Raw genomic sequence first — 15,946 nt, 5'->3', positions numbered from 1 at the left:
CTCTGCACCTGTGGATGTAATCCCATCTGGTTTTCTTATGTTAACAAGGCCACGTCAGCAGTGTGTCTTAAGCCTATCACTTTTGAAATACAAAAAGCAAATTGCAAAAAGATACAAAAGGGGACAGAGAAGGAAGCTAAACAAAAGGGAAGGTGCACATCAGGGAAGATGGCCAGAGCACTGGGGAACAAAAGTTGAAATCCGACAAGGACCTTCCTTCCCTGTGAAGGGCCACAGAGAGAAAGCCTCCCCCTAGAGCTGGCGCCCTGAATTCAGACTGCTAGCCCCCTGAACTGTGAGAAAATCCATCTCTGCTTGTGAAAGCCACCCCGCTGTGGTATTTCTGTCACAGCGGTGCCAGGAGACTAAGACACGCCTCACCCACAGCGCTCCGGCTCAGCTCCGTCCTTCCTCTGTGTAGGCCCCAGACCTCCGGGGCCCCAACTTCCCCTCATTAGCACTCACACCACCCAGTTTGGGTCCCAGCCCCACCTCTGCCCCTCCTGCCCTGACACCACTGAGTCTCACCAGGACTCAGAACCTCGGTGTGCCACCGTTATTCCTGCTGGGGTGAGGAGGGCACTCTGACGCTGTCTAATGAGCTTGAATGTTTATGGGCGGAAGGACACAACCTGAGAGCCGCTTTACAGCGCTCAGGAGAAAGTGTGAAGCGTGGTCGGAGGGGTGACAGGAGATGGGAGAGCCCAGTGCAACACCTGTTGACGCTGGTGGGCAGGGCTTTCCAGAGCTACACGGTAAGTGCCTTATACAGGAGATGCACAGGACACGGGTGGCTGAGCTGCCTCAGAAAGCCGCATAAACACCAGGACCTGCCATCGCAGTCCCAGCCCTCCTCCCCACACAGCCTCTGGGACACCCCCCGGCCGTCAGGGCCTCACGGTGCTCACCTGCGATCACGGTGTTCACACACTCGTAGAGGAGGGACATGGCCGATGTGCTAGGGGAGAAGAGATGGAGAAGGCCATGAGGACTGAGGCTGGGCTCTCCATGTCTCAGGCCAACACAGGGCCTCGCGGGAAGGCCCTGCTCCACCGACAGTGTGGCCCATGTCCCCGAGCGGGCCATCCTCTAAACAGACGCAGCCCAGAAAAAAGCCAGGATCCCCACCACGCAGAAAGCCCACCTCCAAATGGATAGGGCGTTGGAGACCCTAATGCCTGGGGGCCGCCTTAGCACCCTGGGGGCACCATAAGGATGAGGACTAGGGTGCTGCTGCAGCCCACAGCCCCCCGCCCCCCACCCTGGAAGCCCTAAGACTTGACAGAAACAGGCCCTGACACAATCACGGGAGCCTCCCAGAACCGCAGTAGGTGGTGTGAGGGTCTGCTGAGCCAGACTGCCTCCTAAGCAGACAGCCGTGGCTGGCACGCACAATGCCTAGACAACGCACCTGCCCTCCTGTGCTTGCCGTTGCTGTTTTAAAACTGGAATTAAAAAAGACACCACCCTACAGCCCGTTTCCCCGAAGGACTACCTGACGCCAGAGGCCAGGGGCCTGCTCTGGAATACACGAGCTGATGCTAAAAGCCCACACCAGGGTGTGTCTGCTTCTGTTGTGACATGTCTGTCAGGTGATCCCATAGGGCCCTCTGCAGGCGCCACCCCCGCCCCCCCCCCCCCGCCCCAGGGAGCCGGCACCCTCCACTGGCTGCACCACTCCTCCTGACCAGGGGTCTCACTGTGTGCACCCAAAACCTGCTGCACCTGCCAGGCCCAAAGCCGTGTGCACACGCAGGCTGCGCTCACCTGTGGATTAGGTTGGTGAGGGGCTCGATCAGCTTCTTGCCCAGTCTTGGTTCTAGTGGAGTCAGAGCACCGAACTGCGGGGTAAAGAAAGCGAGCAGTGCGTCACGTGCAGCCAGAAACAAGACCACACAGAAGCTTGCAAGATTCCTCATCACTTATGTTCACGGCAGCCAAGTGGTAGAACACCCACGTGGTCCTGCACAGGTGGTAGATACACACAACGTGGTCCATCCACACACACAACGGGATATTCCTCAGCTGTAAAGAGGAAGGAAGCTGGTACGTGCTATGACATGGATGAACCTCGGAAACAAGATGCTCAGTGAAAGGAGTCAGGCACAAAAGAGCAAGTATCATATGGTCCCATTTATACGAAAGGTGCGGACTAAGCAAATTCATAAAGACAAGTCCGTTAATGGTTACCAGAGCGGAATGGGAGTGGCTGCTAATGGGTAAGAGGTCTCTTTGGGGGTGATGAGAACGTTCTGGAGCTAGACGGTGGTGGTGGTACAATGTTAGGAATGTAATTAACGCCACTGAATTGTACACTTACAAACGGCTGAAATGGCCAGTTTTATGTGATTTATATTTTATCACAACTGAAAAAGAAAAAGGGACAGTATGCTGCAAGAGGAACGGGCCTTCTCTTACGATCACACTGACCCATCCACTTCTCCTCACACACTGCTTAAGGCACTCACTGGACCCTTCAGAGGCATTTTCCAAATACGCCACAGGAGGGCACTACTTGCCAGTTTGATGATTTTGATGAGGACCCAGTTGTTGGTTGATGAGGTCATGAGCTTGAAGAACAGTGGGGCAAGGGACAGGTAGTTTTTTGGATTGCGTCTGGCCAACTCGCAGATGACGTTGACGGCCGCTGACTGGACACCTGTGGGGCAGGAGCAGATGTGTCCTCGTCAGCAGGACCTGCACTGCACCCGTCCTGTGCGCACACCATTCCAACCTGGACGGCCTAAGGATCCTCCTGCCGGCATGCCCTACCGGCCCGGGAATCCCCGCCAGCAAGTCCTAGAGGCCTGGTGGTCCCCCCGCCACCCACTGCATGTCCTAGATTCCTGGTGGGCCCCTCCGGCATGTCCTAGAGGCCTGGTGGCACCCCCCACCAGCACATCCTAGAGGCTCGGGGTCCCGGCCAGCACGTCCTAGAAGCCTGCTGCCCATTCCCCCACCCCACACATTCTAGAGGCCCAAGGGTCCCCGCTGGCACATCCTAGAGTGGAGGAGCCAGCAGCACAGGTGTGAGCTCATGATGGGGAAGAGAGGAAGGCGCACAGGTGACAGCCTGTGGTACCAGAAAGGAAGGAAGCACTCAGAAAATGACGGGGCACGTCACACGGCCCCAGAGTCCACTTGAAGGGGCACCTGCTATGGGTTGAATTGTGTCCCCCAAAAAGATGTGTATGGTCCTAAGCTCAGAAACTATGAACGTGACCTTGTTGGCAATAGGGTCTCTGAAGATGTTACACAGGCAACAAGAGCTCACGGTGGAACAGGGTAGGTCGCAATCCCAGAGAACTGGTGCCCTCTTTGTAAAACAAGAAAGGACCCTAGACAGAAAGAGACAGAGAGGACAGACGGCCAAGTGAACACGGAGGCAGAGAATGGAGTGATGCAGCCACAAGCCCAGGAACGCCTGGAGCCCCAGAAGCTGGAAGAGACAAGGCAGGTCCTCCCCTAGAGCCTTCAGAGGGAACGTGGCCCTGCCAACACTTCGGATTCTGGCCTCCAGGACTGAGAGAATAAATCCCTGTTTCCAGCCACCCAGCGTGTGGTACTTTATTACAGCGGCCCACCCTAACCCGAGACAACGTGAACAAAGAGAAACCAAAGCGATGGCTAACCCACGAGAGAAAATCAAGGTACAGGAGTCCATTTTCACGTACACGAATGTATGAGGGGCGAGAAGACACTCTTACTCCATCAGAACTCCAGCACCCTGTGTAGGAAGAGTGACGGAAACAGAACAAGTCCCACGTGGCAGGCAGCGCAGCTCTAACGGGCCCAGTGAAGAACCCCAGGACAAGCTGAAGTTAGTGGGCAGAGCGTGAGGAGAGACAGGATATCCACATGGTGTCACAGTCTGGCCCCACAAGGTACCCGTAGGTTACAAAGGGAAAACCAGCTATTCACAGGGGAGGGCCCAGCAGGCGCCAAGCCCCATGACAGAGAAAGACGTCACCAACAAGACACACTGATGTGGGCGCCTCCTGACAGGAGTGCCCAAGCGGGACACACGCCGCGCCGGAGGTCCCACCGGAGACGCACCGCTGCAACTGTGGAAAACCAGCACGCAGGCCCACACTGAGGGGCAGCCTACAGAGTCACTGGCTGGGGCCTTTCCACAGTCCCAAGTCCTGAAAGACCAAGGCTGAGCACTGTCCCGATCAAAGGGGTCTACGGAGACATGACAGCTGTGAGCTGGAGGCTGGGCTGGATGGTGGGGACGGCGCGCGAAGGCAGCGAAGGCCGCGGGGTGGTTGCAGCACCACACCCGCATTCAGCTCCGCCGGGTGACGGTGTCTGAGTTACACGAGATGAAAACCTCACAGCGCTACACGTGAGAGGACGGGCACACGGGAAGCTGCGCTACTTCACAGCTTTTTCTTAAGCTCTCAGATGATTTCAGAATGAAAAGTAAACATATTTTTAAAATTTATTCTCGTACAAAGACCAGGCTTAATGGTCTGACTGAGACTAGAAGGACCCGGGAGGTCACGGTCCCCAGACCTTCTGTTAGCCCAAGACTAGGAACCATTCCCCAAGCCAACTCTTCAGACAGGGATTGGACTGGAACATGGGATAGGAAATGATACTGGGGAAGAGTAAGCTTCTTGGCTCAAGTAAACACATGAGGCTACGTGGGCAGCTCCTGTCTAGGATGGGAGATGAGAGGGCAGAGGGGGTCAGGAGCTGGGTGAATGGACACGGGGAACACAGGGTGGAGAGGAGCGTGCTGTCTCATTAGGGGGAGAGCAGCTAGGAGAACGTAGCATGGCACGCATACGTCTTTGTATGAGAGGCAGACTTAATTTGTAAACTTTCACTTATAGCACAATAAATTTAATAAAATTTTTTTTAGATTTTCATTATCAAGAAAGGAAAACTCAGGAACAAAAGCTCTGTGGCTGGTCTGGAGTCTTCTGCAGATGGGAGAGCCTCAGAAAGTGTTAAGACGCAGCTTGTGGACAGGAGGGACAGGACGTAGTTGTGAGAACGGGAACCCTGCCAAGCGTGCCTGGAAGCGGCCCCTTCTGTCCCCAGTGTCGTTCAAAACCTTCCCGCTCCAGAGACCACCTGCACCTTCATGATCCTGTGGGCGCAGCTCCTGCTGCTGACGGGGACACCACCCCCAGGTCCGACTCTCCCCTGCAGAAGGGCACCCAGCGGCCGAGAAAGAAGCAGGACTTGTGCTCCACAGTCCTGAGTGTAGCACCAGGAGAAGGCGTGAGGGGTGGTCCTCACACACTCAGCACCATTTCAGACAGAGGACCTTTCCCTTCATCTCCTTGTGCCGAGGCGGGAGGCAAAGGGTTGTCAGCTCAGGGCAGTGCCACCAATGCCAAGCCCCCACGCTTGCTGGGCCCCTGGGATGGGACCACTCCCAGGTGAGCGGACGGGCCTGGGAAACCTCCCGGAGCCAGGCTGGGACCCACAGCTCTGCCCATCCCCAGGCTCTGGGAAAAGGCGCGCCCCACACCTGGAATCACACCCCAGAGCTCGGGGCTCACTATCCCCATGCCTCTGGCGACTGCCCACTCTGTGCTGAGGCTGTAACACCAGGTCCGGGGCTGCACCACCATGCAGGGGCCTCAGTGCTAGGAGGCTGCTTAAACGTAAGGATGCCAAAAGGAAACAAAAACTTAACATCCGATTGCCCAACCGCACAGGCCACATTTCATATGCTCAGCGGCTACACGCAGCTGGCGGTGGCTACTGTACTGGATGGCGCAGGTCTAGGAAGTTCTACCGGACAGCACTGGAGCAGGGGTGGGGCCTTGCCTGCAGGATCGCAGAAAGGGCTCAGCAGGCACCTGCCGTCCACACAGCTACCCTGCCGCGTTGAATCTGCCTGTCCCTTCCTGACACATGAGGAACCCGCAGCTCAGCCGGGCCAGGGTCTCGCCTGAGGCCACCCAGCAGGGGTGGCTGACCTTTGTTCTTTATACTACATCACGTCGCTTCTAAGACAACGGAAATCCCGGACAGCGGCGTGAAGATGCTCAGAGGCCTCTGGAAATCCCTCCTGCCAGGGTGCCCCCACAGCTCCTGCTACACCCATGCAGCTGGCCTCCATTACTGCAGGGACCCTGAGCCCACAACCCATCAGAACAGAGCTCACGGTCGCCCACGTGCTGTGCCTGAGTCCGTCGGGGGAGTTCTAGGCAGGCAGGTTCCCAGGATTCCACAGTCCTCCAGTTCCTTCTTTAAAAGCCTTGTCCTAGCTGCACCTTTGTGTGCAGCCAGAAATTTTCACAATTTTGAGCCCTGCGCTGCCCCCATCTCAGTTCAGAGGGGCCCCGGCCGTGTCCTGGACCTCAATGCCCATCTCATCGTGCACCCCGCTCCACTCCACACACCGGGGTCGGGGTCCTCCAGCTTCTCCTTCAGGCGTGGGAAAGCGGGGCGCAGCGACTCGGGGTACTTGAGGAACACCTTGTACATGATCAGCACGGCCTTCTTCCGGATGTAGGGCTTCGTGTGCGACATCTACGAGACAACAGGGACTCGGTCTCCGTGCGTCCTTCCATGCCCCAGTGCCACCCCGAATCCCACTCCCGCCACCCACGAGGAAGGCCTCTGTCCAGCTCACCCAGAGCCAGCCTTTGAGCTGCCACCCACCAACCCCAGTGGCCACAGAGTCTGGACGGAATCAGAGCCGCCAGTGCCATGACCAAAAACCCCCAACCCCGTTCCATGGTTCCTGACCCGCCGGAGCCCATGGAAGGAGGGAGAGCTCTGAAAAGTGGTCTTCGGCCCCATCAACGTGAGCCCGAGATCTAGGCTGCCAATACCATGCCCAGAGCTCCCACGCTCTGGCTTCTCCCCTCACCCCGTGGTATTGACTCTACAGCTGCTCTCCCATCTTGGAATAGTGCTCAGACCGAGAAGGCCCTCACATCCAGGTGGCCAGGGCCCTCACCTGTCAAGGCCCAAGCAAGCCTCACCTCCTCCAACTGGTTCGCCCCCACAACCCCTTACCCACCCACCCAACACCCACATTCACTGTATGCAATTTGAAAACTCCCCCCAGGGCTCTCAGCTCTTCACTCTGGACCAAGGATGGCACTCTCTGCAAGGGACCATGAGGATGGAACTCAGCCATTTTAACACAAAGCCGCCACGGACCAGATGCCACCGCGGACCAGATGGAAACAAATGGGTGTGCTCACATGCCAATAAAACTTTATTTACAAGGGCGGGTGGTTTGCTGCTTTTGATTTGGTCTGCAGGCTGGAGCTTGCCAACCCTAATCTAGAACCCATGTGGGTGGTGCCTGCTACCTCCTGGTTTAGAACTCACAAAATGGACCAGGAATCTGCTGGACCCTGATCTCGAACGCGTGTGGGCGGGGTCTGCCAGCCTGACCTAGAACTCACTAAATGGGCCAGGGATCTACTGGACCCTGATCTAGAACTCACTAAACGGGCTAGGCATCTCCCAGCCCTGATCTAGAACTCACTGAACAGGCCAGATCTGCCGTCCCCGGTCTAGAACTCACTGAACGGGCTGGGGTGTGCCAGCCGTGATCTAGAACCCACCAAAATGGGCCGAAGGCCTGCCAACCCTGATCCAGAACTCACTGAACAGGCCGGGGTCTCCTGGCCTTCCTCTAGAACTCACCAAATGTTTCAGGGGTCTACTAGACCCTGATCTAGAACTTACTAAACAGCCTGGGTTTGCTGGCCCTTATCTAAAACTTACTAAACAGACCGGGGTCTGCCAGCCCTGATCTAGAACTCATTAAACAGGCAGGGGTCTGCCAGCCTTCCTCTAGAACTCACTAAACGGGCCAGGGGTCTACTGGACCCTGATCTAGAACTCACTAAACGGGCCAGGGGTCTACTGGACCCTGATCTAGAACTCACTAAACGGGCCAGGGGTCTGGCTGGCCCTAATCTAGAATTCACTGAACAGGCCAGGGTCTCCCAGCCTTGCTCTAGAACTCAGCAAATGGGCCAGGGGTACTGGACCCTGATCTAGAACTCACTCAACGGGACAGGGGCCTGCTGGTCCTGACCTAGAACTCACTAAAAGGGCCGGGGTCTGCCTGCCCTGATGTAGAACTCACTAAACAGCCTGGGGTCTGCCGGCCTTGCTCTAGAACTCACCAGATGGGCAAGGGGTCTACTGGAGCCTGATCTAGAACTCACTAAACAGGACAGGGGTCTGCTGGCCCTGATCTAGAACTCACTAAAGGGACCGAGGTCTACCATCCCCTGGTCTAGATCCTGCTAAATGAATCAGGAGCTGCCAGCCCCGAACTAGAACCTGAGCTAGTCTGGTTGTTCTGGGCAATCTCAAGACCTAACACCTTCCCAAGTGAACAGGCTGCCCAGGACACGGTAGACCTCACCGAGCAGGAATCTGAGCACCGCTCCGTGCTGCCTTAAGGGAACCACTGTTTGAAATAAACAAGCGGTCCTCCCAGTTAGTTGGGGGTTAAGTTGAGCATTCAGTAGATGTCTCCAAGAGCCATGATTTCTAAGAGGATCTCCAGGTTCCAAAATATCATTCTGGATCCCTGTGAGAGCAGAACTAGCGTGGGCTTTCTGGCCATAAAACCAACTTCACCAGAGAAGTCCAGCTGTGGTCAGATAAAAACACAAGGCCTCAAGGACAAAGAAAGAGAGAGCATCATCACAGACAGCTCACTGACCACTGGGTGTTGGCTGCCCCCACGCCCACCTTATCACGGAGATAACTGATCAGGGAATGTACTCACCCTCTGGGCGCACCCACCAGCACCTAACTCGTCAGAGACCCACTCTTTCCCCCAAGGCAGGAGCATTTCAAAGAATGCAAAATAAAAAACTTGAGAATCAAAGTACTCTGAGACAGACCCCAGCATGACAGGGACGGAGAAGTGGTGACTCGGTCTAGCATCCCACCCTGGCCGCTGTCCACACTGCCCCACTTTCTTGCCGGACATCCCGACCTGGGCCTGACGTGCACCCGACTGGTCTAGACCACATCCATGCGGCAAAGGCCATGCTCCGGACGTGCTCGCAAACTCACCAGCGTCATGATGTCATTTGCCAAGTCTCTGGCAAGATCTGGGGTGACAAAACAGGACAAACCAGTCAGCGCAACCCCAGTGTCGTACTGGCTGGGGCTGCTCAGGTCCTGCAACGGGAGGGACGAGGGGTCAGTGGGCAGCCGGGGGGCAGAGAGCAGCACCTTCCCCTGGGGCTGTGTGCAGGTCCGCGAGGGTGCAGCTGTGTCCCCATCTCCTCCCCCCACCTCAGAGAGCTCTGGGGTAACAAGGAAGACGAGACTTCGGGGGACCAACGATTCACGGCAGGTTCCACACTCTGTGTGTGCCCCAGAGAGCCACCGTGGGTGTGCTTGGGAACTGGTGACCACGCCTGGGGTGGGGACTGGAAAGTTTTCCTGGGGCCTCCTGTTTCACAAAGGGGGGCTGTGCCTCATGCAAGCACAGCTCTTGGTCCAGGGACACTTGGTCCCAGGGACATGGTCCAACTGTGGTGCACCCGGTGACCCTGCTCGCGATGACCGCAGCACTAAGGCAAAGGTGATGCCTGTCTGCCCCAAGAAGACAGTGGGCACAGCGCAGAGCAGCCCCATGGGGTCTCATCCCGGGAACCTGCCACCATGTGGGGGCTCTTCCTCCATGGCAAGGAGCCCCGGTGGTGTGACAGTGAAGCACTGAGCTGCTAAACCAAAAGGTCAGTGATTCAAACCCACCAGCAGCTCCACAGGAGAAAGACCTGGCAATCTGCTCCCATAAGTCACAGCCTAGGAAGCCCTACGGGGCAGCTCTACCCTGTCTCATGGGGTTGCCATGAGTCAGAACCGACTGGACAGCACTAACCACCACCCCCTAAGACAAGCAGAGTAACCCCTCTAGATCCTTCCCAGGAGCGCAGAGAAGTGCTGGCCTGGAGGATGCAGTCACCACTGCAGTAAGGAGGGAACTCGGCACCTGGGACGAGAGGAGCTGACAGCTGCCCAAACCCTTCTCGGGGTCACCCAACTCTGGGTCCTAATCCCACAGTTCTAAAGAAAACTCATGAAAATGCTTGTTATGTGTTACCACCCGGCTCTGCGGAGAGGTTTTCTCTAGGAACACCTCCCCCCGCCCCGCCACCACCCCGGCACCTTCTATCGATATGAGGCAGAAAACCCACGGAAGTGCACATAAGAGCTCACTTCCTGGCCTGTCATGGTAAATGTGGAAACGCGGGCTTTCAAAGCCTCCCCACTCCCATGCTGAAACGTAAAATATCAGGACCCACAGCACAGAACTTGGTCCCCAGATGGCGAAAATGACCGGAGGGTCAAGGGGAGCGGCAGGGACCCGTGGAAGCTGCCATGGGACTTTTGGGAAATGACACTTTGCAGCAAGAATAATCACTGAGCAGCAAGGAGCCCCAGTGGCTCCCAGGGGGTCAGGGACGGCCCAGTCTCCGCCAGGCCCTGCGCAGTGGGTTTCAAACTCTCTGGCTCCTTCAAGAAGCTGGCACAGACTGTGGACAGCTGAGGAGCGCCTGCCTCTCTTCTGAGAAAAGCACTGCCTCACAGAAGACTCACTTGCCCGCTGAAGGGCCAGAGGGGCCAGAGGTGCATGTGAGCTTGCTGGCCTTGGGGAGCGGCAGGAAAACAGCGTGGAGGACAAATGCATGCTGGGTCTCTGCAGGATGTGGACTCACCTTGCGGATCTGGTTGGTGGTCAGCATGATGACGTCCGTGCCCTCGTGGAAGCACTGCGAGGCGGCCAGGTACCCAATCCGCTGGCGGGGGGGAGCAGGTGGGGAAGAAAAGGCATGAGATGGAGATGGGCCACACTCAGCCTTCCAGGAGACTCCCAGCCCCACTCTGGTAGCTTCTGCGGCTCCAAGCAGCCACCTGCTCTAGCCTCCACAGCAAAACCCTGCACCAGGGGCCATGAGGGGGTGGGCACTGGAAGCAGGAGCTTTTCTGGATCACAGCTGGAGGTCCCTCAAAGTCCAGGAGCGGGAAGTGCCCACCAAGTGCGTGGGTTTTCAGCATTCTAACGCTCTGCCTACAACTGGATCTTGTTCTAAAGCCTGTCACTAACACTCTGCCTTTCACTCCCTCATTGGCAGCCAGGAGTTGCTTTATGACCTGACGTAGTGGCCTCCTTCCCTACCCCACCCCAGGCCTCAGCTGTCACCACCACCGCCCTTCTGTCCCCTCACTCTCAAGACATGCCCCCAAAGCCTACAGCTCAGGACCCGAATGCATCAACACGCACCTGGACTGTGCACTCACCTTGAACGTGAACTTGGAGGCGCTCATCACTTCAATGATGTTGAAGGCGGCCCAGCTGATGTCATACCCCAGCATCTGTAACTGGGGCGGGGGGCACAGCACCGTTAACTTGGCGCAAAGCTGCAACACAGCTGAGGCCTCCCTCCCAGCACGCAGAAGCGCAAACTGTCCACAGCCAGCCTCCCCATGCACGTCACGGGCCGTTTTAGGTCTTCTTTTGACAAACTCCTCTTCACAAATGAAAGCCACAAGACAGGTGACTAACCAGAACTGCAAGGGAGTGAGCTTCCACAACAGTGACACCGTATCTGCTGGTATGGCCAGAACTCCCAGCCAGCATGGGTATCCAGCTCAGACAGGGCTCCCAGATGGACCCTTCCTATCCCTCACATCTGATGAGGAAACAGGCCGGAAGGGGCAGTGCCTGGCCACTTCCACCACCCACCCAGGATGGGAGAGTTCCAAGCCTACACTCTGGCCACCAGGCTCAGGCCTTTAGGAGCTGGGACGCGGGAGTGACGGGGGGCTCCTGCTCATAGGCTCTGTGCACCTCTGCCCCAGCCAGCCCTGTGAGAGTCAGGACTCTGCTGTCCCAGACTCCAAAGCCCCCCAGCCCTGAGGCCAGGACCTGCACACGGTGTCAGTGACGGCGGGCCCAGCACGGCTGGGCAAGTGCACCAAGGTACTTACATACGTCAGCTTACAGACAGCGTTGGCTTTGACTGCGATGTTGTCTTGCTTCAGTTCCTGCTTGATTTCGTCAATGCACTGTGAGATGTATTTTGCCTGGAAAAGGGACAAAACTCAGGAATTACAATTGTTTTGCTAACACAGTTCAGAATAGACACTTCAGAAGGAAGCCGGTCACGGTCTCATATCGTACGATTCCACTATGTAAAACGCCCAGAACAGGCAAATACCAGACACAGAAAGCTGGTCAGTGTTTGCCAGGGGCTGAGGGAGGGCAGTGGGGAGTGACTGACACTGGGGCTGGGGTTTCCTTTCAGGGACATGGAATGTCCTGGAATTAGATAGAGGAGCCAGTGGAACAACTCTGAGTTCACTGAATGCCCCTGGCAGTGGGGCCAGGAGTCCCTGCGGGGTCTGAGCAGATGATGTCTGCTACAGCATTCCTTAGATGAGGACACTGGATCAGGGGAGCCCCGTCACCCCCTGCCTGCCCCTGAGACTCCTCCCTACAACACCAGCCACATGCTGGGCTTGGGGTCCTCGCACATGCCACCCTCCCTCAACGGCTGGTCAGAGCTGGGCTGTGGATCCCGTTCCTCCAGGCCAATGGTCCAAGGTCACGTAGGCTCGCCTTCTCCCACAGCAACAGCAATAGTTTGACAACGCGAGTGCATGAGAGCTTCACTTCTCTGCACGGCTGAGTAAGGCTCCACTGTGCGGATGGACCACACTGTGTCTGTCCGTCCTGGACACTCAGGGTGTGTCCACCTTCTGGCTGATGTGAACAGTGCCGCTATCACGTGTGTAAGGCTTTTGCGTGGAGCGTGTTTTCACTTCTCCTGGGTCTGTGCTCAGGAGTGGAACTGTTGGGTCACATGGTGGCTCCATGGTTAACTTTCCACAGCGGCTGCACCATTTCACATTCCCACAGCAGCGCATGAGGGTCTCATTTCTCCACATCGTTGCCAACGCTGTGACTGTCCATCTGTCATTCTTTCCATCCGAATCACTGAAACCATGTTCCCTGACATGCAAGGAGGGCCATGTATTCGGAGACAGGAGCTGGGGACCCCTCACGCGGGACCCAGTAACTTGAACGCGTGGAAGGAAACAGTGATGCCTGTTTCAACCTGCCGATGCTCCATCATAAAACATTCAGCAGAATCGTCTGTGGCCACGAGCGCACCAGGGGCTGTGAGCCTCTGCTGGGTGATGGTGGGGGGCTCAGGCCAGCTCAGGGTGTGGCCCCAGGCATGGGTCACAGGCATGGGAGGGCTGAGCCGTGGGGCAGATGTGGGCTCACTCTGGGGACAGCTCCCCGGTCTTTCATGTCTTGACACCCCTAGAGACATGGGCCAGTCGCTGGACCTCACGTGTGGGTGCAGCTTCAGGTCAAAACCTTTTGGAATGGCATGCTAGTGGACATGCTAAATTAGCCCACAAGGAAGCCGACAGGAATGAAGACACACGTCCACACGAACAGCTGTTCACAGCACAATTCACAGTAGACAAAAGATGAAGACAGCCCAGGTGTCCATCAACACACGAATGGATAAAGTGTGGTCCACCCACACCACGGGTGACCATCAACAGAGGAATGGATAAAGTGTGGTCCACCCACACCACGGTTGTCCATCAACAGAGGAATGGATCAACTGTGGTCCACCCACTCCATGGGTGTCCACCAACAGATGAGTGGATCAACTGTGGTCCACCCACACCGTTGGTGTCCACCAACAGACGAGTGGATAAACTGTGGTCCACCCACACCATGGGTGTCCACCAACAGACGAGTGGATAAAGTGTGGTCCACCCATACCACGGGTGTCCATCAACAGACGAATGGATAAACTGTGGTCCACCCATACCACGGGTGTCCATCAACAGATGAATGGATAAACTGTGGTCCACCCACACCATGGGTGTCCATCAACAGATGAATGGATAAACTGTGGTCTACCCACACCATGGAACAGCATATGCCCAGAAATGGGAATAAAGCTCTGACGGATCTACCATGATGAAACATGTTGTGGGAAAGCCACGTGTTGTACAATGCCACTGATGTGACATGTCCACAAAAGGCAAATACAGACAGATATAAAGTGCATTAGGGGTTGCAGGGGCTGCAGGAGGGGACGGAGAGTGACTGCTAACGGGCACAGGGCTTCTTCTGGGGTGATGAGAATGTTCTGGAATTAGACAGAGGTGATGGTTGCACAACTCTGTGGATACAATGAATTTTGACGTGTACAGTTTAGAAAGTACGCCTGACCAAGCCATGATATTTTCAATCGCCTTGTAGGCATGTGAAAGCTGGACAATGATTGATAAAGACTAAAGAAAAACGGATCTCTTTGTATTACAGTGTTGGCGAAGAATATTGACCATGCCATGGACTGTCAGAAGAACTAACAAGTGTGTTTTGGAAGACGTACAGCCAGAGTGCTCCTCGGAGGCAACAATGGTTAACACTTCATCTCACGTACTTTGGACAGGTTGTCAGGAGGGACCAGTCCCTGGAGGAGGACATCATGCTTGGTAAAGTGGAAGGTCGGTGAAAAAGAGGAAGACCCTCGATGAGGTGGACTGACACAGTGGCTGCAGCAATGGGCTCAAACACAGCAACGACTGTGGGAATGGCACAGGGCCAGGCAGTGTTTCCTTCTGTTGTGCACAGGGTCGCCACGACTCAGAACAAACTGGACAGCTCCCAGCAACGACACTTTAAAAGAGCGAGCCTCATGGTGTATAAATTATATCTCAGTCGAGCTGTTTAAAGCATTAAAAATTAAATTAAAAAATTTAATAAGAAAGAAATGGCATTGGCTCAGCCCCACCCGGCAAAGACTGCTTGAGGCAGGGCACACTTCCCCTCTGTCTCTCCCTGAGGGATTCAAGTCTTCCAGGAACTCACCTGGGCTCCCACTTCAGGCAAATTCACTCATAAAAAAACTGCTCAAAGTATACACACATAATCTAGACCCAGAAAACCGTATCAAAAGCACACATTACAGATATTTTAAAGAATAAATGGCTGCATATCGCTGACACTTAAAAAGAAATTCCAGTGCAAGCATGACTCCATTTCTCAAATATCTCACCAGTTCCGGGCAAACTTCACACTTCACCACGGAGCAGATGAGGTACTAAAACACCGATGCTGGTTCCAGCATCTCTTCCGTTGTTCCCGAACCGCATTTAGAACAAAGGATATGTAAACCGAACCCGCTGCCACGGCATCTGTGTCGACTCACAGTGACCCTACGTGTGTATGAGGCTGCACACCGCCTTCACGGTCCTCCTGAGGACTACAGCGGGAGCCCCTGGGTGGTGCAAACAGGTAAGTGCTCAACTACCAAACAAAAGTTTGCTGGTTTAAACCCACGCGGAACAGCCTCAGAAGACAGGCCTGGCTGTACACATCTGAAAGGTCAGACCCTCAGAAAACCTACGGGGCAGTTCTACTCTGCACACGCGAGGTCGCCATGACTAGGAATGGAATCGCCAGCGCCTCCTGACAACAACGGGACTATGACAAAACAGGCCACCGCCTCCTGGCTACTCATCAGAACTCTCTGGGCCCTTTTTCAAGATTGGGAGTCCTGGGCCCTCTCTAATCAGGTCAGGATCTCGAGGGGAGGGGCCCTGATGACCTGCCATTTCTACAAAGCTCCGCAGTTGATTTCGAGGTGCTGTCATGCTCAAAAGTCACTGAACTTGACCCTTGACATTTCCAAGCAGTACTTTCTGGATTGTCCCAAGCATGCCGTTTCTGTCACTGTGTACAGCTGCCCCTGCAACGTGCAGACACAGCTAAAGGGCAGCCTGCAGGCCACACTGCCCCTGGCTCAGGGACAAGGCACCCACGCTAATGAGTGTGAACCCCAGCAATGGGACACACGACCACAGCTCTGACAAGCTGAGCCCCAGAAGCCTCGCGTCCACAGGACCCGATGCAACGCCAGTGTTGCGGGGCGTCTGGTTTCTC

The 15,946-nt window shown here is 55.7% G+C and overlaps 1 protein-coding gene across 4 annotated transcripts in view; it reads right to left on the bottom strand.

Annotated features, from left to right (window-relative positions):
* Positions 1–15,946, bottom strand: part of AP3D1 (adaptor related protein complex 3 subunit delta 1) — a 48,750-nt gene that overhangs the window by 21,415 nt on the left and 11,389 nt on the right. For 2 of the 4 annotated variants that reach the window (XM_064280146.1, XM_064280147.1), the window contains exons 2-9: positions 11,956–12,051; positions 11,266–11,346; positions 10,683–10,763; positions 9,028–9,135; positions 6,369–6,498; positions 2,520–2,659; positions 1,768–1,841; positions 909–958 (exon numbers count right to left, since the gene is read on the bottom strand). In XM_064280146.1, coding sequence (XP_064136216.1) covers positions 909–958; positions 1,768–1,841; positions 2,520–2,659; positions 6,369–6,498; positions 9,028–9,135; positions 10,683–10,763; positions 11,266–11,346; positions 11,956–12,051 — 760 coding nt within the window. Of the gene's footprint in view, positions 1–908; positions 959–1,767; positions 1,842–2,519; positions 2,660–6,130; positions 6,287–6,368; positions 6,499–9,027; positions 9,136–10,682; positions 10,764–11,265; positions 11,347–11,955; positions 12,052–15,946 lie in introns of those variants that run through there. The other 2 variants (XM_064280148.1, XM_064280149.1) reach the window with 2 other exon arrangements.

The sequence above is a fragment of the Loxodonta africana genome, chromosome 3 (genome assembly GCF_030014295.1).
Source record: "Loxodonta africana isolate mLoxAfr1 chromosome 3, mLoxAfr1.hap2, whole genome shotgun sequence".
Lineage (NCBI taxonomy): Eukaryota > Metazoa > Chordata > Mammalia > Proboscidea > Elephantidae > Loxodonta > Loxodonta africana.
Note: the sequence above shows the minus strand (reverse complement) of the source record. Positions and strands in the feature narration are given on the sequence as shown.